The 23,181-nt window shown below is 43.3% G+C and overlaps 1 protein-coding gene across 1 annotated transcript in view; it reads left to right on the top strand.

Moving 5' to 3' along the window:
* Window positions 1–23,181, top strand: part of ATRX (ATRX chromatin remodeler) — a 2,430,811-nt gene that overhangs the window by 2,138,950 nt on the left and 268,680 nt on the right. The window contains exon 28 of the mRNA XM_069612585.1: window positions 20,665–20,773. Within this exon, the coding sequence (XP_069468686.1) occupies window positions 20,665–20,773 (109 nt within the window). The remainder of the gene's footprint in view (window positions 1–20,664; window positions 20,774–23,181) is intronic.

Genomic DNA, 23,181 nt, shown 5'->3' with positions numbered 1-23,181 from the left:
CACTCTAATAAGTTTGTGAAAAAGGGAGGGAAAAAGACTTCCAGAACACTGTTAGCAAGGCAGAGAGAAAAAAGTCACTGGTGAGCCAAAGTCCAAAGGCTGGGCCCACTCTTAGAGAGAGCAGAGCACAAATGCGCCTAAGATCACACAGTTACACTAGTCTTAGAAAGTCTTGCAGAGGGTTCAGAAAAGCTTTTAGAGAGGCTTAGAAAAGTTTAGCCAAGGTGTCCCAGGCTAACCCAGGTTCGAAAGCCGGGGGCTAAATCTACCCCGTACAGTCGGTGGCAAGGGAAGCTAGGCGGGACACGGTACCTTAAGTGGGAAGGATCCTCCAGCGGTGGCATTTGTTCCTGGTAGTGGGTGCAAGTTGCGTCGTCGTCCAGGGGAAGAGAAGATCTCGACTTGGAGGAAAGATGAAGGTCGTTGCACTACCAGGGCAGAAACCAGCCGCAGAGTTTTCCGGTTAAAGGTGGTACCTTGGTTTCGCGGTCGTGGTAAAACGTGGTATCCCGGTTGCCGGGGTGCTTGGCATGGGAAAGGCGGCCACGAGATATGTCGGGAAAGTGAAAAGACGGTGAAACTGGTTTTCCCCACCAGTTAAAGGAAGAAGACTCTCCGGCGGGAGATCTCCTCTGTCGTTGGGAAAAAGTGATAAGACGGTCCAGCAGGGCACCACCGGTCGTGGTGTCGTGGCAGGTCGGCTCAGCTTCTCCCTCGTCGGATTCTTCAGAAGTCCTGTTGCGACTTCTGAAGTTCCAGTCCCCAAAGCCCTGCTTTTATGCAGCAAACCCCCATTCACTCAGCCTAGCTGTCACTCAAACATGCTAAGTGGTGAGCCGGTCGGCTCACCACTTGGGCCAAACAGGATGGAGTGCGACTTGAGTTGCCTAGGCAACTCAGTCCAGGGTGCCTAAATTTCCCTCCACCCCTCCTAAGTACCCCAGACAGAGTGGCACCACTTTGGAGGGCTTCTGTGGAGAAGCCCGCCAAAAAGTGGAACAAAGGGCTCGACTTGGGTTGGAGTCACAGAAGAGAACACAAACGCCATTTTAGAATCAAGTTTTGGCAAAAAATACCAACCGGAGAATTAATATTAATTAAATAAACCGGCGGTATGTTCGAGGCTACCGTAAATAATTAAATAAAGATAGTAGCCTAAAACAATGGGAAATCCCATAGGAAAATATTCGTGGTTGAATATAAAAAGTGTTATCCACTGCCACCAGCCAAAACTCGATCAGGGGGGAGGGAGACGTGCCCCCTCGACTAACAGACCCCGGGGCAATTGAATTGCCCCAGCCAGTACGTCCACAATATGATGGTTTGTACTGGTTCTGTTCAGAATTTAAGACTAGTAAAGTCAATGGTGACTTTACATGCCCTGGGAGACAGTAGTCAGTCCCAGGGTATGGAGTCTATACTGGGGGGTCACTATGACACCCCTGTGTCACTGCACTGAGGGTGCTGGGTAACACACATCACAAAGACACATGAAGCCCTATGGAGTAAAAGACCCCATAGCCCATTAAACACATCTAGATTCAAAGAAACACACTCAAATCATGCCCAAGAGTGAGGGTAAAAGAGTCTCACTCTTGGCAGGAGAAAAAAATAAACCCCAAAAATCCAGCAAAGCTGCTGGGGGACTCACTAGGTCAGGAAATTCAGCCTAAACAGAGAATTCTCCCTAACACAGGACCAGTTGCTTTTGTTCTCACTATGAGGGTCACCTTCTGCCATCTTCAAGTGTGCATTGTCATTCACTGCCTGCATCACATCCTATGTGTCCTCTGAGGTTGTCTTCGGAGTGGCGGTCCGGAAGTCTGCATGTCCTCATTGTCTAGCTGTCCAGAATCCAGTCCATAGGGGCACTGACCTGAAAATTTGCCAGAGCCAAGAATCTGACATCTGAAGTTAACTCGGCACCCGCTACCTCTGGGCTATCACCTAATGAAACCAAGGAACTAATCCAGAAAGCTCAGAGATTGTTGGAACTTCTGCGGTTGTCCCTGAGTGAATCTGAGTACATTGGGTGAGTAAGCATAACTGTTTTAGGCCCCTGTCTCCATAAGGTTCCATGGGCGTAAAGTCTTTGCCCTATCGTTCCCTTGCCTAGCCTTTAACGGTGGTGTTCTGGTATTCTCCCATGGTCCCCCCTAAGGTAGTTGGATTGAGAGAAAGTCCTTTTAGGGCTTTCCTCTTCTTTTTCTTAAACTTTCGATCACTTGCAGCTACTTTCTGTCTCAATCCAACACTTGTGCTACCTTCCAAAAGAGACTGGGGCAATCAGACTCTTCTTTCCTAGCTAAGGAATGGATTCCTTCCTCACACGCTTTCCTCATCTTTGATTTCGATGTCCCAACGCAGCTGCTCATCGGAAGCTTTTCCACTACCTGGGGCGCACCGCAGCGCCACCCGATGATTCTCCATGCCCCATGCAGAATATGACTTCGGGGCCACTAAATTGCTAGGGGGAGTTTTCTTATAAGGTCCTACTGGCAGTAAGACTTTAGTAAGCTATCCAAGTTTTTTGTAGAACCCCCCCCCCCCCAACTCTTAGTATCAGTCTGTACTAGCTCAGGACCTTGATAATGTGGCAGAGTAGTCAGGCTAATCTTAAGAGGAAGATTTGAGCTGTAGGTAACTACTCCGAATCTTAGACATGCACAACAAAGAAGCACTTAAACATATATTTATATAAAAGATATATTTTTATTGTATTTACACCAGAATCGTTTTTAATACTTCAGACTGTATCATAGAATACTCAGGAATACTAGATAATACACTTCAAAGGGCACTTTCACTTTTGTGTTTGTTCACGGTTACATTTGCAGCAACGTTAGAAAGGGAAAAGACAAGGTTATCGCATTATCAGTAATAATGCACTCTCATGTGGTTTTCAACAGGTTGTACAGTAATGCATTTACTCTGCATATAGAAAAGTCTCTTAAAGGGAGGAAAATAAGTGGTTGCAAGACATGAGCTTAGTTCAAGGTTCTAAAGACGGTTTCTTCGCCTGGCAAGTCTTTTAAGTCAAAAACCGCAACCCTATCAAAAGGAAGTTTAAAGAGGGCTTTAAGTCTTGACAAACAGTGAATAATGAAGAGTTCCTGTGAATTTCTTCAAGTGTCTAAAGTTATTGAAGCAGCAAGTTAGCAACTAACAAAGGAGACCTCAAAACACACTCAAGAAGGGGCCACAAGCAACAGCTTGGGTCAGTGGTAAGATGGGGTTGCCCTGGACACCTCTACATGCATTCCAACGCTCTAGAGTGACTTCTTGGAATCTGTTAACCAATACCTTTTTCCCCCAGTACCTTGAGTTTGAAGAAAATGTTCGTGTTGGCTCCTCCGCAATGTGGCAGCTCTGGACCCAACCTCTGGTTCCTTGGTCTGGTGACGAAAGGCAGACCAATGGACGGTGCCTTCCAACAGCAGTCTCGAGGGGGGACCTGTAACACGACGTTCAGCAACTTCTTGGTTCACTCTGCGGTTGTGGCGCCTTTTCAGTAGCACCAACAAAGGACACAGATCTCCCCTTAAATCTTTTCGTTTCCTGCAGTCCGACACTCTGGTGAGGGAGTCTGGGCGAGTTGGATCGTATCTCTGGAGTGTCCTTACGGGCTCAGCACAGATTTTAACGGATTCGGCCTGTCCACAACGATGCACTCGAAATGGGCAGCAGGTCTCCTGGTAATGGGGTTCTGCAGCTCTGGAAACTCCTAGGTTCTCGGGGGATGGCTTGTTTGAAGGCTTGTCTTTGGAGTGGTTATTCCCACCAGCCAAAGGCAAGGAGTCGTCCTCTTCAGAGCTCCTCTGTTGCATAGAGAATGTGGTCAGGACAGCAGTGGTCGCTTCACGGTCTTGCAAAGGGTCTGCAGGCATCTCTGGTTGTCGTCTTCTTCGGTTACTTCTGTTTCCTGTGGTCGACTTGCTGGGAGCTGTAGCCAAACCAGTTTGAGGTAGCAAAGCGAGTGGTCGAGGCTAAGTCTCAGGAGAGGTGAGCCTTGTAAGAGGTCCTTGGTGAGTACTGTGAAAAATCTGAGGGCATCCTCCCATCTACTCCCCCTGGGTCTTCCTCTCAGGCACCCAGGGAAAGGCCATTGGTTTTGGATCCCCACCCTTGGGGTGGATATGTGAGGGGGTGAGTGGGGGAATCACCTTGGTAGAGCGACATTGGGGAGTGGGGATAGGATGTTTTTAGGTGAGGCATGGCATTCCTCTTTCCCTTGTCAGAATACACCTTACCCCCTCCCCCTGCCTTTGCAGGTTATTGTCAGTCTCTCTCCTTCACACACAAAATGTCCCTCATTCATATAACTTTAAGACTGGGACGAGAAGGCAACTGGGAGTTATGCACACTTCCATTCATACACACCACTTTGGTACTGAGATGTGGAAGAGGACTATGGAACACCACTAGAGGGGCCAGCATGTCCCACTAATAAAGTGAACTATGATCAGGCAAAAGACTTGCACCTCAGCCAATTGAGAGGCTACAGGTGCATAAAAGGAGAAACACGCCTGGTAGAAAGACACAGCAACCTGACGTGGCACAAGCTGCAGAGGGACAGGCAAAAAGGCACGCCGTACATTGGAGAGGAGTGAGGAAGATGCCAGGGCCCGAACGAGCCACGAGAGGGTCGAGACTCCTGCTGTGTCCACAGCCAGAGCTGTGGTACACAGAAGACTGCACTCACAAACCTCGGAGAGACTTGAGGACATTTTTATCTGGACCACTTTAAACAGCCCGCTTTAAATAACAATGATACATTAAATTTGTTTACAGGGTCCCTTGCTTCCTAAAAAGACTTTTTAGTGTCTGCCCTATCGTATGTGTTATTGTCCATTAAATTACAACATACTACTCACAACGTCTATCAAAAATATCAATTTTATTTTCATTTTATTAAAAGCATGTCAATAAAAATGCATAGTTTATCATATTTCAAACCCAATTATAAAAATACTTTTTGTTTGGACCAAATTGTCCCATGCACAATCTGTTACCTAGTATATTGGTTTTGTTAAACTCATGATTCTTATATAGAAAACATTTATCAATGGAGATCTATTGTCGACGCCTGCCTATATTGATCAGTGAACGCAATATTCCTAATTCCTTCTAATCATCCGTACAACTGTCTGTCATTCATTCAACCTTCAAAAATAAATCCAGCATGTTTCTTTCCTTATTACTTAGTACATTTGGCTAGGAAATTCTTCAGGGGTAAAGTATGTACTATAACAGTTTGTTATGCATGTAACATTCTGACTTTCATAAACTCATTGGTGATTGGTCTTTTGTTCCACTCCCTTCTATCTTTTCGTCTGGGCTAGATCACCAAAAGAATATCTATGGGAAGCAAGTGCACAAACATGGTTTGATTATTCAACCATTCTAATTGTAGTTCTATTACTACAACAAACTGTACACTAATCACAGCCAAGGACAGTTCCAATTCGAACCTCCTTTCTTCCATTTGTCAGCAACATGCCTCGCTTGTCATGGGGGACAGGTTTTCATAATCACAATTTACTTTAAAAAGAAACAACAATATTTGTTCTTGTTGCCGGCCATCTCTTCATGCTATAACACATTTGCCTATCTGATATCTCAACCTTGTGGCTTCTATTGGTGTTATATCCAACAATGCTGATAGTTCATATTATCACTTCTTAATGGCCAATCTTGGTTCTATGTCTCCTCCAACCATCTTTCTGTGCACTCTTATCTATGTTGTGTCCATTTATCTAACATTTTTATACTCATCACATGTATTTACTAACTATTGACAAGAATTCTTCAACGACAACTCATGAACGCCTTACTCATTATTTTCTATCTTTAATCATTAACGGAAGTTCTTATCTGAATTCTCCATACTTCCGTGCCTTGATCTTAATCGCCTCGATTCTCAAATAACTATCTTCTCCCGATTTTGGGAAGGAATTCTTTTCTTTTTTTCTTGTTTTCAATCTAAATAGACAGACGAGTCCCAGTCTTCCTTGGATCTCCAGAGATCTTTATCACAGTGGTTCCACTCTATGCGATGTACTAAAGTGAGTAAGAAAAAAAAGGGCTGACAGCAACCTGTTATCTTTGGCTCTTCACTATTTTTTGCAATCTTACTAATCATATCCTATTCATTTACTCAAGGCTGAAATGCAGTTTGGCACTTTAACGAGTCCTGGTCTTCCTTTAATACCGAATTCTGTCTCCTCAGGTTCTTTTTTTCTCAAAAGCCCTCTAGAGGATGGGCAGATCTAGGTAAACAAAAAGCCGCTGTGACCCCATTGTTCTGACTCTTAACATTACCATGCTCGTCTTCGTATTTAGTATATTAATAACTGACTGTGCTTCTATTTAATTACCCAAAAAATCGGAATACTGCTAATCGCTTTCGCGGATGTCAGTCACCGCTCCTTAAACCGATGGGAAGGTTCGTCATCAGATGGTCCACATATTCACAGGCTGGCTCCTTCTTCTTTACTCAGTCTCCTTCCCGACTCTCTTTTTATGTCGCACTACTCCCTTCGTCATCCATTCGTCATTGCGTTGTATACACTATCTGCAAGGTCCTTTACTCTAAATTACCCCAGCTTGCTTCACTCATTATCTGTACAGTCTCGATCGCGTGTATAACGCAATTTTTCTTCGTTTTTCCAGGGATCACGTTTTTCTACATGATTGGCATGTGGTTCCTTCGTTTTTTGAGGTAGGTCCTGGATTTCTCTTGCCATGGCTTGTTTACAAATCCTAGCTTTGCCTTGATAAAGCAGTATCTGGATCCCGGAGGACTCAGTCCTTTAGGCTTATTGCATCAAGAGGATTATCCTCATTTTCTCGGCTTCATTTCTCTCTTAATGTGACTGACTGAAGGATGCCCTAATTGGTCTACAGGTGCAGGCCTCTAGGCTGGTCAAACTTGTGTGTCCTGTTTCTACACTTCGTAGATCTATAACTTTCTTCAACCTCTGACTCAATGATGAAAGGGATAACATAGCTAGTACCATCGCTAATACCATCTCAGAATTAGGTCTTACCCATCACATCTCTCAAGCCACACACAACAAAGGCTGCACACTTGATTGGATAGCAGACCTCAACTGTAATACCACCATCCTCTCCAACACACCTTGCGCCTGGACCGATCACCACCTCATCACATTTACATCGACAAAGACAAACAAAAATCTGCCCGCCTCCCTAACACTCCACCCACATTCACCAGAAACAGAAAACATATCACAGTCGACAAACTCCTCCCTCTACTCCAAACCATCAGTAACCTTTCACCCACCATGACCAACCCCACTGAATTAGTTGACTTTTATAACGCCACCATTCTCGAAGCCATCAACACTGTGGCACCACTCAAACCACGTAAAGCCAAACCACGCGCCCGCCTCAACTCCTGGTTCACCCCCGAACTAAAAACTCTACGCAAAATCAAAAGACAAGCGGAAGTAGCGTGGAAACAGTCATCCTCAGCTAACAACAAAACCTCCTACTCCCTAGCCTCCAATACCTACAAGGTGGCAATCATCCAAACTAAAAAAAACATGTACATCGAGCAAATCTGTAACGCCAAATCCAACACCAAAGAGCTCTTCAACATCCTAAGAGACCTCGAGTCCCCTTCTCCCATCCCGACACATCCATCAAAGATATTGCATGGTGCTCTAACATACAAGAAGCGCTCCTTGGCAAAATTGCTATGTTACAAGCCAAAATCGAGTTAAAGAAAGCCTCACCCTCACAGAGAACTTGACCCCTCCCACCCTCGCCTCACAAACGGACGACTCCAACCTATTCCAATTCTCCTCCATCACCACCAAAGAGGTTGAAGACATAATCAACTCTCCGAAACCCTCCAAATGTCAAAGCGACATCTGCCCCGCGCCAGTCATCAAGGAAGCTGCCAAACATCTCGCCCCCTTCATCACATCTTTCATAAATGCATCCTTCACCTCCAGTACAGTACCCGACAACCTAAAGGACTCCTGGGTTCTACCCCTTCTCAAGAAACCCACACTTGACCCTAGTGTCCCCACGAACTACAGACCCATTACCACTGTGCCCTTCCTCCTAAAAATCCTTGACAGAGCTGCTCTACGCTCAGATCCAGAATCACCTAAAGAAAAATAATTTACTTGGATTAAGACAGTCAGGCTTCCGCCCCAAAAACGGCACTGAGACAGCCTTGATCGACCTTAAAACACAAATGGATAATCTCAGAGATAACGGCAAACTAGCCCTCTTGCTCCTCCTCCATCTGTCGGCCGCATTCGACCTGGTAAACCACGACATCCTCTGCAATCACCTAGCCTCAGCAGCCAACTTCTCCGACAAAGCCAATGCCTGGATTCAGTCCTTCCTGAATAACAGATCTATGAGGGTCTTCGCTCCTACAGCCTCTGCCGAACCAGCACCCGTCACATGCGGCGTCCCGCAGGGCTCCTGTGTTTCCCCCACATTATATAATGTGTTTACTAAACCTCTTTTCGACATTTTGGACCGCTTGGGCGTCATCTACACGAACTACGCAGATGACATCCAAATACTCATCCCACTGACAGGCGACTACGCCACTGACAACTCAGTTCTCAACATCATCTATTCCATTATCCAAGAATGGATGGCTAAACACGGCCTTTGCCTCAACGACGACAAGAGCGAACTTCTTCTCCTAGGCTCCCAATCCAGACTCAACAAACTTGACAAACCCTACCAGGCATTCACCATTGATGGAAACAACATCACAGTCTCTAACAATGTCAAAACTCTAGGGATTTACCTTGACTCCGCCCTCAAATTGACAAGACAAATCAACGCCATCTTTTACACCTGTAAGCTCATCAACGCCAGTAGACCTTATCTCTCCACCTCCAACTGCATCACATTAGCCAGAGCACTAGTACTCTCCAAAGCAGATTACTGCAACGCCCTCTACCTGGGCTCTAGCCAAAATAACGTCAACAAGCTGCAAGTTATTCAAAATAACGCTCTTAGAGCAGCCATGAACATACCCAAACACGAGCACTGACTTTCCTGCCACTGGCTTTCCATACCTCAGAGAATCAAATATAAAACACTCTCTCACACACAAAATGCCTATCCAACCAAGCACCTAGATACCTATCAGACAACTTCACCCACCATACCACATCTCGCCCAACCAGATCAGCACAAACACACTGTCTAAACATCCCCAGATTCAAGCTCCAAAAAGCAGGAGGCACCAGCTTCCCAGTGCTCGCCGCTAAACTCTGGAACTCTCTACCAGTCGATCTCAGATCCGAACCATCCTATCACCGCTTCAGACACATTACCAAAAACTAGCTTTTGACCAAAGAAGTCTAAAATTCCAACTCGCCCGACTACTGCATTTACTGCCTGCATAAAGTGTATTTTGCCCAAAGCGTGTAAATATGTAGGATGTGCGTATTACCTACAACTGTTTTTTTCTATCTAAATGTATGATGCAACATATTGGCTACTTTGTAACTGTACTAAGCGCCTGGATGCCCCTGGGCCTGGCGGCGCTATACAAATAATAAACTAAACTAAACTTGATAAAGCAGTATCTGGTTCCCGGAGGACTGAAAGTCCATAGGCTTATTGCATCAAGAGGGATTACCCTCATTTACTTGGCTTCATTGTTCTCTTAATGTGACAAACTGAAGGATACCGTAATTGGTCTACAGGTGCGGCCCTCCAAGCTGATCAAGCTTGTGTGTCATATTTCTACATTTTATGGATCTATAACGGGGTCCTTAGGGTCTTCTCATTCAGAATTTAATTTAATCCCAATTCCAGGTTTTTACTCAGGAAAATTACTTCTTTTTCTTTCATCGTGAGTTTCTTTCTATCCAAATTTATGTCATTACTCATTTTTACTTGGTATACTATGGACCACCTCAGTTCACCTGACTTATGTATTCTTTCAATAAAGTGTCCCACCAAAGGGGCTGAGTGAACTATGTTTCTTATGCAGCTCTTGTGTTCCGTTACCGGAATTTTTATTTTTCTCTCAGTCTTCCCTATATAGATCTTTTGACAAGGGCACCAAATCACATATACTACAAACCTAGAATTGCAGTTAGTTAGCACTTTTTGTCTCCATTGGCTATTTAAGCATAGATTTATTTCTGTAGATTTCCTGGTCTGTTGGCAGCAAGAGCAGCTCCCACATAGGTAGTGTCCTTCTGGTGCCCGCATTCCCCATGTCTCTGTCAAAGTAGGCTGTGCTTTTATTTGTTTGTAATGTCATTACGCATAATCTGGTCCTTTACTCTTCTACTCCTTCGAAAGGCAATCAGTGGTCTTTCTATGGGACACAGAAGACTACAGCACAATTCGAGAGAGGCGAGTGCATCTTGCTAGAGCTCCTGACAAGCACACAGGGAGCAAGATCAAGCCAGAGAAGAGAATGCAGAAGCCCGGAGGAGAGGTTGGACACTGGTTAATTGAAAGAAAGGGAACACTCAAACCGGGGTACTTCAGGGGCTGGAATTGGGCATATGGAAATGCTGATCGGACAGAAACTTGTACTAAGTGGGTCTGGAGACTGAAGAGAAGAATTTTGAAAAGCTAACAAGCTGCTATGTACTTTTTAAATTATTGAATACCGAACTAAGGAAAAGATATGCAAAGGATATGAAAATACTGCATGAGTTAAAAGAAAGTGATGTGCAATTTTGAACACAGTGAAAGCAAGTAATAAGCATTAATGGACAATGTGAAAGTATGAAAAAAGTGAATCCGTAATGAGCGTTTATGAACCCAATTGGAAAGCAAATGATCAGCACTATTGGATAGTGTGACAGCAAGCTGGTGGGAAGGAATAAACACCACAAAGTGAGTTGCGTGAAAGCCATGTTGAATTGAATGTCGACTAGTGACACCAGTTCAGAGGGAAAGCCTGTGTTGGCAAGGAAGTCCAATGAGAACATATGTATATAACTAAGTGACAGGTTATCGGTTTTGTGACCTGTAATGGGTGGACCATGTGGTCTGACAACTGCGCCTAGACCGACTAACCCCTGCTTGGAAAGAATCCAGGAAGTCCAACTACAGAAGCTGTTTTGTATAATAATTGCTGAAGCTATTGAAGAAAAGAGAAGGCTACGCAAACTGTTCAAAAGCTTGATAGGTTACAAAGTTGATTTGGAATCATCATTGAAAGCTGAGATATTTGAACTGACTGTGGTTTTGAAGTTGGAAGAGCTGCATCCTTGGGGAAGGAAACCCAGAGACTTTGTGAACTGTGTTGACCTTGGGTAGGGGAACCCTGATGCCTTTTGCAACTTTGTTGAACTTGGTGAAGGGAACACAAAGGCTTTTTTTGGAATTGTTTGAACTTGGGGAAGGGGAAGCTAAAAATCAAGCCAGGAGCTAGAGGAAGCTTGGGACTTTGTTAGAACACGGTTTCTTTTTGTTGCTGACATCCCTACACATTGTATATTTTTTTGTTGCGAGGGTAAGCATACGTTTTGGGGACACAGACTTTTGAGTTAAACTTAATGACACAGGTGATCTTAGTTTCTTTAGGTAGGGATATCCTACCTTAGCATACGGCAAGTTAGGCCTTACTCCATTCCGACGTAAAGAAATAAACCATTTTATTCAGAAAAGTGAATCTGTTGTCTGTGTCTTACTTCATGATGCCATCACAGTACACACAGTGACAAGTCAAGGAACACAATTGGATACACGGTTATGAAAATGCACATTTATTTATGGCCATATAAAACTATGACAGAAGTATCGGAGAGGTGGGCACCACAAGTTATTTTCTTCTCTTTCTTTCTTTGTTTAAATTATATATATATAATTCACCTTCAGTGTCAGGTAAAATTGGAGCTGCCAGTTTAAATCTAGTCCTATAGCACAAGGACCTTAATAAACTGCAAATGAAGAAACAAGGCAACTCTGCCTTATTAAAACTGGCGCATCTCAATTGGCCCTTCTAGGGCTGCAAATTTTCAAAAAATTTGATTTCTTCTTCGATATCTTATTTCAATCAAATACGAAAAGTCAAATATATCCATGTACTTTTAGACAGGAATGTTTATTCACATTCTCATGTATTGATTCACATTGCACTATGTTGGGCGATCAAATTTTGCCTTCAATATACATTCTGCCAATGCATTTCGGTTTGAACCTTCGTCAGGGCTGTATAAAGGCACTTGATTACATCATCAAGCTAGTCATAATTGTATATTCATTAATTTAAATACACTTTACGGTTTGAACACAATATATTAACAAATTCACACATACCATTTGGATTGTCCCACGTATATGCAATAGTTCCGCCAGATGAAAAATAAACAACCAACAAAAACCTTTTAGTTTCAGCATTATAAATTTTGTATGCATTGATTTTTAGGACAGAAACCAGTCCTACCTGATCGCTTAGAAGGCGTTTTCGCTCTAGTTTCACAGCTGTGTGTTTAAATGCGTAACGAAGCGCATATGTCCATCGTCTCTCTGTTGAAGAGATAGGCGGTTTAGACAGCGATTCTAATGTTGTTATATCTACTGTAGAGTTCTTTGATTACCTCAACAGCATAGACAGAAGAATACAGTTTACACATGAATACTCTCGTGAAAACATACATTTCTTGGATGTACAAATCAGAATAACAAACACAGGATATCAGACCACCATTTTTCGTAAATCCACAGATCGGAATAATTTACTTCAACGATTGAGTTTTCACCAACCAAGCCTTATTAAAAATCTACCATACAGTCAGATGCTCCGTGTGAAAAGATTGGTGAGCGATCCAATAGAGTACGAAAAGGAGATCAAAGAAATGGGAAAGAAATTCTTTGACGGTGGTTACAAGCAAGAAGAAGTGTCGGCAGCGGAAAGACGCTTAGCAACACAGACAAGGGGAGACCTATTGAAAACAAAAATCAAAAAGGATGATGAATCTCCCTTAGTTTTTGTATCAAAATACTCAAGACAGAGTAACCGCATCAAGACAATAATTAAAAAACATTGGAACATAATGACCTGTGACCACCGAGTAGAACACCTATTTAAAGACATTCCGGTATTCGCATATCAACGAAGCCATAATCTTAAGGATAAATTGGTAAAAACCAAACCAGCACACAAAAAGAAAACTACGAAAAGATGTGGTACCTTTCCTTGCCTGAATTGTAACAACTGTGGCTACATAATGAAAGGGACCTTGAGACATCCGTATACAGGAGAGAACATAAAATTAAAAAGTTTCGGGACATGTGACTCTGAAAACGTGATATACACTATAAAATGTCCCTGTGGTTTACATTACGTTGGCCAAACTGTAAGAACAGCTAAAACAAGATGGAATGAACACAGATCTTGTATATGGAATAATAACAAAACCTCGGCTGTGGCCAGACACTGGCAAGACAAGAAACATAACTTGGCACAAATACGCTTTGCTATCCTAGAGATAGTAGAAAAGAGAGATCCACATGAAAACTTCGAAAAAACAATGGATCAACGAGAAACCTTCTGGATTGACCGTTTGAGTTCTCTAATGCCTAAAGGAATGAATGAAGAGATTAACTATTTGTGTTTTTTGTAATCTAGAATTTCCGATTTTGCATATACACTTACAGACGCAGGATAACCTTAGATGTACTCCAGGCATTGGGGCATGAGACAGATTTATCTAGACACTTGGATTAACATTTATACCCTTTTTGAATAATCATTGCATGCTTTAATTGTTTAGAAATCACTCTGGGTGAAGGACTGCTGTTTGCACCTGTAAATGAATAATAGTATAGTACATATATTATGAAATATACGTAACGTACCGTAGGAACCCATGTGTAATCACAAATAGTATGTCTAGCTATCGGAATTTGGAGTGAAGCATAGGCATTGACAGCTCGACTTATTGCATATAGTGGAACAGAAGTTGCCATGGAGACATCCCCGCCCCAGGGTAATCACCCGGGGGTGGGGCGCGAGGCGTACGTGCTCCGGCAACCCGGTTGGACCACGGCGCCTCGCAACCGTCTCCATGACAACGTTTAAATGAAACACACAGGCGCCTGCGCGCACACGTCTCTCTACAGACCGCAGGACAACGCTGGAACTCCAGGTAAGCATCGGCGAACATTCGCCACGCTCTACATTAGATATAACAACATTAGAATGGCTGTCTAAACCGCCTATCTCTTCAACAGAGAGATGATGGACATATGCGCTTCGTTACGCATTTAAATACACACAGCTGTGAAACTAGAGAGAAAACGCCTTCTAAGCGATCAGGTAGGACTGGTTTCTGTCCTAAAAATCAATGCATACAAAATTTATAATGCTGAAACTAAAAGGTTTTTGTTGGTTGTTTATTTTTCATCTGGCGGAACTATTGCATATACGTGGGACAATCCAAATGGTATGTGTGAATTTGTTAATATATTGTATTCAAACCGTAAAGTGTATTTAAATTAATGAATATACAATTATGACTAGCTTGATGATGTAATCAAGTGCCTTTATACAGCCCTGACGAAGGTTCAAACCGAAATGCATTGGCAGAATGTATATTGAAGGCAAAATTTGATCGCCCAACATAGTGCAATGTGAATCAATACATGAGAATGTGAATAAACATTCCTGTCTAAAAGTACATGGATATATTTGACTTTTCGTATTTGATTGAAATAAGATATCGAAGAAGAAATCGAATTTTATGAAAATTTGCAGCCCTAGAAGGGCCAATTGAGATGCGCCAGTTTTAATAAGGCAGAGTTGCCTTGTTTCTTCATTTGCATATAAAACTATGAAACATAACTACTAGCCTATAATTATCTCACGTTACTGAATAAAAGCTACATGTATACAATCACTGGAGTAGGGCAAAGGAAGGTAAGTATTAGTATGCAGCACTAGGTCCACAGCGATACAACACTAATTTTAAAAGTCCATCCGTAAGATGTATGGGGGCTTTTGCCCAAAAGTTCACACAATTTTGTGAGACGGGAACAAGTTTGTGGATGGCTTTTGGGGTCCATTGAAGAGTTCCAAAGGATTGCGTCCAAGCTATACTAGCTAATACCCACTTTCGTAATGCTTGCGCGAGTATGCGATGGTAAAGCCAAACTGTTTGAAAACCTTTCAAAAGTTACCAAACTTAGGACTAGGCAGGTCTTCAGAAGAGAGTCCAAAGTTGCTTTTCCCAACGTCCGCTACGCTTGATGCCCAGGTATTGCAGCTTTGAGCACTTCTCCGGTCGGCGATTAATGCTGGTGCAAGATCTTCAGGTTGGAGAATGCATAAGAACTCGATGCAGGGCCCCCCTCAGCACAGGACTGGATGCAGGAAAGCTGTTTTGGACTACTGCCACCGATGCACGGCATTGCAGGGGACACACTTGTCACAGTTGTACTTGGCCTTGCATCTTAGTTCCCCTTGATCCTGGAACCACGGAATTTGGCAGAGATGAATCCTGTAGCACAAGCTGTTAATCTGCAAAGTTTCAGGCCACAATGCGGAAACCCGACGTCCTCAGCATGGTAGCCCAAACTGTGAGCTGGGCAGCCACTGGGTGATCCAGGGGCACTTCCGAGTGCTCTTCTTCGCAAGACTCCGAGCTGATGTTGAGAGTGGATGTTGCCTCCACTCTAAGGGACCCAGCTCCTTCACAGGACTGCTGGAGATCACCTACAAGACAGGGCTTTTCAAGGACTGCAGCAGAAGTTGGTTGACGGACCTTCTTCCAACTTGTCCACGGTCTCCTTACACGTCTTGCAGCTGGATAGTATACTTGGCTCCTTCATGTTTCTTCCAGAATCTCTGAGAAATGAGTGCAGACATCCTCTTATTCAAAAAGCAGATAAGAGCCGAAACTCCCTCTAGCCAATCAAAGATCTGGCCAACACACACCCCAGCAATGGCCCAATCAGGACACTGGTGGCACAGGTCATGCATACCATTGAGACACACTGAAACCAGTCTGTGGATTGGGACCAGACAGTCCCCACACACTTCCTGGCTGCAAAACCCACACATGGCCCTGCAGTAGCGAGTGAAAAGCCTCTGCTTTCCTGGGCACTGGAACTCCATTTAAAGTTTTCCCTATCCTCACAGGTCATGAAGAAGGGTTGGTGAAAAGATGGCTAAGGGATCAACGATAAACCTCGTGGCACGGCCACGTTTGGCTACCTACTGTGGCTAGTGTCCAAACGCTGTAAACGCATTCAGGCTAAACTAAAATGCACCAAAAATAACAAAGTATCATCTTGTCCCTTAGCCACACATGGAGTAACCATAAATCATGTGCGTGTTAGTCTAGGGTAAAACAAAAAGTGTCCCCCATTGTAGTGCATTATAAGATGCATTGTACTTTTAGCTAAGATTTTAACTAGTGCTAAATCTACCTCACTTGTGAGAACCCCAGAACTTTTTGCTGGACTGGTAGATTGTTCTTCCCTCTACCTCAGTGAGTGGAAACCTTTTTCCACACTCACAGATCATGTTACTCGTTTTATGGGTGTCATTTGTTCGACTCTCCATAGTGTCCTTTTAATTATATCCTCTTTGACAACGTTTGGTATATACCATTTTATTATTACAGTTTGCCCTTTGGGCTCCCCTTTTACTTTCTCAGGCTAACCTTGTGAGAACTACATTTTCGAAGCGTCGAAAGGATATGTATATCCCTTATACATTTTGTTAGGTAAAACCAGCATACCCCACCTTATGTTGAGTCCTAGGAAGATGCAATGTGTCCCCTTTCTCACCAGCATTGTAACAATCTTGCCTAAAATGGCTGGTAGCATTGAACCTTTTTTCCAAGTTCGGTCCACTTTACCGCAGGCTATTGTCACAGCTGCAATAAAGGCACACCTGGGTGCCCATTTTACCAAAATGGCCCCCCATCTTCTTTTTTTGCCATTTCTGCACTTCTTGTCCCTTCTCGGTCTTTCCCCTGCCCTCCAGGGCAGGAAATCCCTTTGAGTGATTTTTATCTTCGGCGGGAGACCTTGGTCAAGCCTGCCCAGGCTCCAGATTGTCTGTGAAGGCAGGAAGTGAGGGAGGAGTCCAAAACTCTGCAGCCCTTTTGTCTTCCAGCCTGCCTGTGAGAATCAAGTTCAAACTGGGAGGCTGGCTGTCCTGAAAGGATTGCCAATCCCCCAAGTTTGAATGTGGCACGTCTGTTTGATTGGCTGGGTTCCTGCATAAAAGTCTGATCCTGGAAGCTGAAGAGGTAATCGACCGCTGGACCTGCATCTGAAGAAGACGATGAAAAAAAACGGCTGAGATGATGTCCAGCGACCGGAGAGCTGTAACCCTTTCTTCTAAGCTGCCTATGGGACTCCGAAAAAGACGACCCAGAGCTTGGTGAGAACCGCTAGTCCCAAGAAGACCTTCATTTTGAGCCATCCCACGTCATGCTGCGACCTTGAGGGCTGCAACACCCTGGGACCTTGACCCATCGTCCGGTGCATGGTCTTCTGAATTTCAAAATCGAGCTGAAACATTTGTAGCACCCTGCTGGAACTCCAGAGTTGTGATTCCAGTCCTTAAAGTCCCCTCGCCAGAGTGCTGGACCAGATTAGCGACGCAAATCCAATCAGCAATATTCTGTCTTCTGGCTCCTGAAAAAGTTGCCAAAACCACAGAGCTGTATCCAGCCACGAAGAAACTCTTGCCTGGAGACTTCTCCATTGAATCTTGCTGCAAAATCACTTCCAAATCCTGTCTTATGTCTTCATAACAAAGGAATCCATCGACTGGGTTTTTGGCTGCAGATCCTGAAGTCTCCTTTGCTGCAACTATTCTTCCGTCTGATGTACTGAGTTGGCTGGGGTATTTAGCTACCTTAAGCTTTTGTGTTTCCTGTGTAGCTTTGGGTGTTACTTGTGATTGGAAGTCCTCTCATCCAGTTCACCCAGGCCCACTGCTGGAATCCTCCTATGGTGTCTTCTCAGAAGTTCCTGGACCGTTTCAACCCCTGTAAGTGCAATACTTAACTGTGTGAACTCTGACTTTTGCTACGTCTGTGCCTTTATGAAATGTCTATTGATACTAGAGACCTACTGACCCCCCTCCTCCCCCATCCGCCTTCTGCCCCTGAGAACACTCATGCTCCTCCAACAGTACGTGAAATACTTTCTATGGAGCAGGCCAGTTGCCTAGAAAAGAAACCAGTGTTGGAAAGTTTGCTTACTTGTAAAATGGTAGGTTGGTAACTGTAACTCAGAGTGAGCAGTTGACAAAAGTTCTTACTTAACTTGAATGTGTTCTGCCGTTCTGAAAAGTATATGTAAGGTTATTTTACTCACCTGTGAATTGGTTGTGGCTCTTCCCCAAAAGTAATGCTGTTGGCTTCACTTAACTATTCTTTCAGAATATTAATATGTAAGTTCATCCACTGGGTTTTGTGTTCCCTGGTCTGTTTTAAACAGATTCCAAAACAGTCTTAGGTCTATACCTACCTTTAAGTGGCTGGTAGCTCTTTTTAAAAAGTATATGGGTGTTACTTAATTTGAATAGCTGTGTCGAGCCTAAAATAAGTTCGAAAGTTCTTGCTTACCTTTGTCTGTGTTCCAATGAGCTGAAAAGCAACTGTAATTTTATATTACACCAAAAGGTCTAACTCACCTAGTATAACTGTGTGTTATCCTGAATGTGGTTATAGGTTTCTACTGTTCCTTGAATGACTGTTCACTATTCAGAAAAGTATACTTGCAGATTGTTTTAAGTATACTTGCAGATTGTTTTACTAAGTGATTCCTTAACTGAGTGTCACTGCACAACTGCTAGGGTCTACTACCTTTGTATTACTGAAAGTAATCAGAAAGTAACTAATGGTTTTACTCCCCATGAATAGGTGGGTCCTATACTAAATGTTTTTTTATGAGGTCCGACTTGCCTAGAAATACTGTTAGTTTCTGAACAAGGTGTATGCTTTGGTTTGTGTACCTTGAAGCAGTGTATTGTGTTTTTATAATGTGTTTGATTATATGACCAAGTACTTGATCCCCCGCCACCCCTACCCCCCGCACCACCCCCGCGGTGTTCTCCCCCAAGATTTATCTTGGTCTAACTTGTATATGTAATAAACCTTTATTTTGTATAATAAACCCTTGGTATGCTACAGGTTCTTTCTACCTTATTACAGCCCACTCTCCCTCCTAAGATAAACTTGGCTGCTCTGTCTACGCTAACAAATACTCAGTGGTACAGCCTTATACAAAGATTGGAGTTTTGTACTGTCTGTTATATGGTTTTACTAAGCCTTTAGTTAGACTTCAGAAAAATTGTCCTAACATGTACAATGATAAAAGGTTACCAAAAGAGAGAACGATGTAACAAGACTAAGAAAAACAATGTTTCCCAGTACTGACAGCCTGAAAGACATTTCAGATTCCCCATGACAAATGAGCAAAAGCCAGTATAGTGAAGCTGAAGACTTCAACGCTTTGCAAAAATCAGGTCAGATGAAAAAATAAAAGCAAAATGTTTGGGGGTCCATAACAGTGGAGGGAAAGGTGCTGTAAATAGAAATAGTTCCTAACAGGTTTGGGATAAAGTGACAAAAAGTTACTAAGATCTTAAACATTTTGCATATATGTTTCAAGTTGGTTGATTATGTGATTTGCTAACCTAAAAGCTACTCTACTTACCTATGAGAATCTTGAGTCTACTACTAAACAGAATATTGCAAGCAATCCTATACTGTGTGTGTGGATGTGTGTGTATATATATATATATATGTCCATATTCTTTATTTACCTGAACTTAGTATTACAACAGTGTGCCTTACTGTAGATAATTGCCAATTTTTTCTATAACTACAGCGTACAAGCGTCTTCTTGAACAACAGTGTGCTCTGAAGTCGTTACTCTACTACAGCCCTCCTTAGTCTAAGCCTGGCGCTTGTCGCTTTCTACCATACCTTTGGCAGTTCAGGCCAAACCTAAGAAGTGTAACCCTGTTCACCCAAGGTGGGCTTTCCAACGTCCTGTCGCAGGCAGCAACTTTTGTAATAACCCTAACAATAGTTCTCCTGCACTGATGGCCATAGGGACTGAGCAGTGCCCCCAAGGTGAATTTAGCAAGCCCATTGAAGTAAAAAGGCTTCACTTGCCTTCAAAAGGCAGGATTGGTACAAAACAACCACAAAAAGCTGGCGGGGAACCAGAGATATCTATGGGGGGTGGAAAGCAGCAAAAGAAAAATGTTCCCAACATCCGTATTGAAAAAAGTCTTTTGATATTTGTGAAGATTCCACATGTTTTCAGTTTACCATATTCATTTTCTCTGGCAACACTAGCAAAGCTTCTTAATTGCAAGACTGGAGCCTGATGATTTCTCTTACAGGATATGAAGCACCCATCGCCACTATGTTCACTGGCTTAGGTTGTTTGGGTGCTACTTTACGAATATTTGTCCCAAGAATACTGATCGCATTGGTCAGTATCAGATTATTTGAGCTGGCACTTCTCTCGGCTTCTGGAGAGTTAAAATGTAAACCAACATTGACAATGAGTGTGCGGCATATTGCGTTCCAACCCAGGCGACTGTTTGCTAAGTGCTACAATGTTTGTCCTAGTCCTCCATAGTTTGATGGCCATCTTTATTTGCTAAAAATAGGCTGAGAAGTAATACTGCTTGTGTTTGATTTCTAGGTGAAGGCAAGTGGATCCGGAATATTGACTATTATCGCTTGGATGGCTCCACATCCGCACAGACCAGGAAGAAATGGGCAGAAGATTTTAATGATGTTACGAACATTAGGTACGTAATAGTTAATTCTTTCAGTGTCCTGACTGCACCATGTGGCTCTGTTTTAGAATCACATGCTTTACATTGTCAACCAGCTTGTGCTTGATCCAGAGTATTACACCTTGTTTAATAAACTCTAAGTAAAGCATTGATTGTGACCGATCAGTAATATGATCGCATGATATGTACTTGCTTTAAAAATATAGTTACAGGTAAGTACTGTTTACTTATTGACGTGAGGTGGCTGCTACTGAACACACAACATGCAAGATTAGGTAAATACCTTATTGCTCCTTTCACGTAGAATTTAGAGGACTGTCTAAAGGAATCTAATAACCCAAGAAACAGAAGGAGTAATTCAGTCTGTGGAAGTGTTCCTAGCGCAAAAGGACCTTGTTTCCTTAGTCTCGAAGTCCTGTTTCTGCTCTATTTGACATACATCTGGTGTGTCCATACCCAAGAAAGAGTTCTTCAATTCACTTTGCCTCATTGTGGTTTAAATGGGCCAGCAAATTTTACTTGACTGGTTTACCCAATGAAGCAGATGGTATATTTTTTATACCATTGAACATGCGCATCTCTAGGGGAAAGATCTTGTATGGTTCGTCCCTTATTGCTCTAGGGTTTTATGTAGATTGTTTATTTAGACAACCTCTTACCATTTTACCCATCTTGCCCAAGGAGTTGGTTAGGGATTTTTTTCTGAAGTGCTCTGCTCAGTTGTCCAAGATGACCCACTTTGATGTATGTACAATCTCTCAAAATGGTAATGTGGCAGAGCATTAATCTTCACTTTTATGAGTAAAGGGTCCTGTTGAGGTGGCATCCACACCAAAACATCATAAGGAATGTGGTGCTTGGTTTCAAAGTTCAAGCAGCTCTGGACAATAGATCAAAGTATCCCCAATGGTAAGTGGAATGGAGCAATGGACACAGTTCCTTCAAATTGTTCCTTGCACTTAGCACATGGACCCCTATCCCTTTGCACTCTCCTACTCCTGGGCTTCTGTCCACCTGGCCTCACTGGCAGTCGCTTAACCCTCTGGCACTCTTACCCCCTCCATCCCCATCCCCCCACCCTCCACTCTCCCCTGCACTTCTTGTACTGCACTTGTACAGTCCGAATGTCACAAGGCCTAGCAGGACCATTTTTGTTTTGTCATCCCTGTCCCCCCTACCCCCTTTCCTTGTTGCACCATGAAACGCTTTGTCTATAGGCGCGCATTTGAACAACTACATTTGTTCTGCTGCGAAGCCCTCTGTCTCTGACTCCAGTGAGCTGCCTTTACTTTCGGCTCTGCAAAATGTGTCTGAACTGAGCAACTGAATTGCATATCATTGCTACGGACTACTTCTGTTTGGCGCATAACTCCGCCCACTTCCTGCCTTTCCTTTGAATTCAGCAAAGGCGCATTTGAGCGAGTGCATTTGCTGAGTGCTGTTTCACTGGGAAGCCCTCGGTCTCTGACTTCAGGTAAGACTTCCTCTACAAATATTTCTTATATGAATATGGACTCCTGAGAGCGCACATCCTTGTACCCTTCTACAGTGAACTTTAAATGAGCAACTGAATTACATATCATAGCTATGGACTACTTCTGTTGGGCGCATATCTCTGCCTACTTCTTGCCTTTCCTTCAAATTCAGCGTGCGCCTGCATTTCATGCGCATGCATTTGAGCTTAATTTGCTGAATGCTGTTCCACGGGAGAGCGGTTGAGAGAGTGAGCCTTTGCTTGTCCTCATATTCCCAAGAAACTTGTCAATTTTGCTCATGAGTGAGCCATCGAGCCTTTGCTCAATCCTATATTCTATCAAACTGTCTTTTGTCCTTTAACTTTTAAATAGTGCTTACATTTTGAGTCTTTTTGTCTAGTTTCTTTCTTATTAATCATGTACATGCTGAAAATCTGTATGCCACATGCTTTGAGTCATTTTACTCAGCCTGCTCCTTTATTGACCCCTACGGTCATGTCCATACTTAATAATAAAATGCGTAATGTTAATGGATATTTGTATCGCGCACTCTCACCACCGCAGTGGTCCCCTGGCACTCTGGCGGATCTGAAAAGGAAAGGAGGTGCGGGGTGAGTTAGTGGGGACGAGCGGGAGAAGTACAAGAGAGCAGTGATGTGCTGTTGGCAGCTTCAGTTTCGGTTAACAATGTTCGCTGAGCTTGGGGGTGCTTTCCAGTCAGTAGCCATCGTGTTCTGTTGTGCGAAGCAACGTGTGGTTTGTTTTGTTGTTGCGGTGTAGTGAAGTTTGTACAGTTTGTTGTCCTTTATGGTTGTGGTTGTGTTTGGTTAGAGTTTGAGAGGTGTATGCAAAGGGGTGAAATTGTTAGTTGGTTGGTGATTGAACAGCAATCAAAATCATTGTGGACATTAGGTACTATTGTCAACTGAATTCTCATAATGCTTT

Source organism: Ambystoma mexicanum, chromosome 5p (genome assembly GCF_040938575.1).
Source record: "Ambystoma mexicanum isolate Mex_15411 chromosome 5p, UKY_AmexF1_1, whole genome shotgun sequence".
In the NCBI taxonomy this organism is placed as follows: Eukaryota; Metazoa; Chordata; class Amphibia; order Caudata; family Ambystomatidae; genus Ambystoma; species Ambystoma mexicanum.
This window is presented reverse-complemented; position numbering and strand designations above follow the sequence as displayed.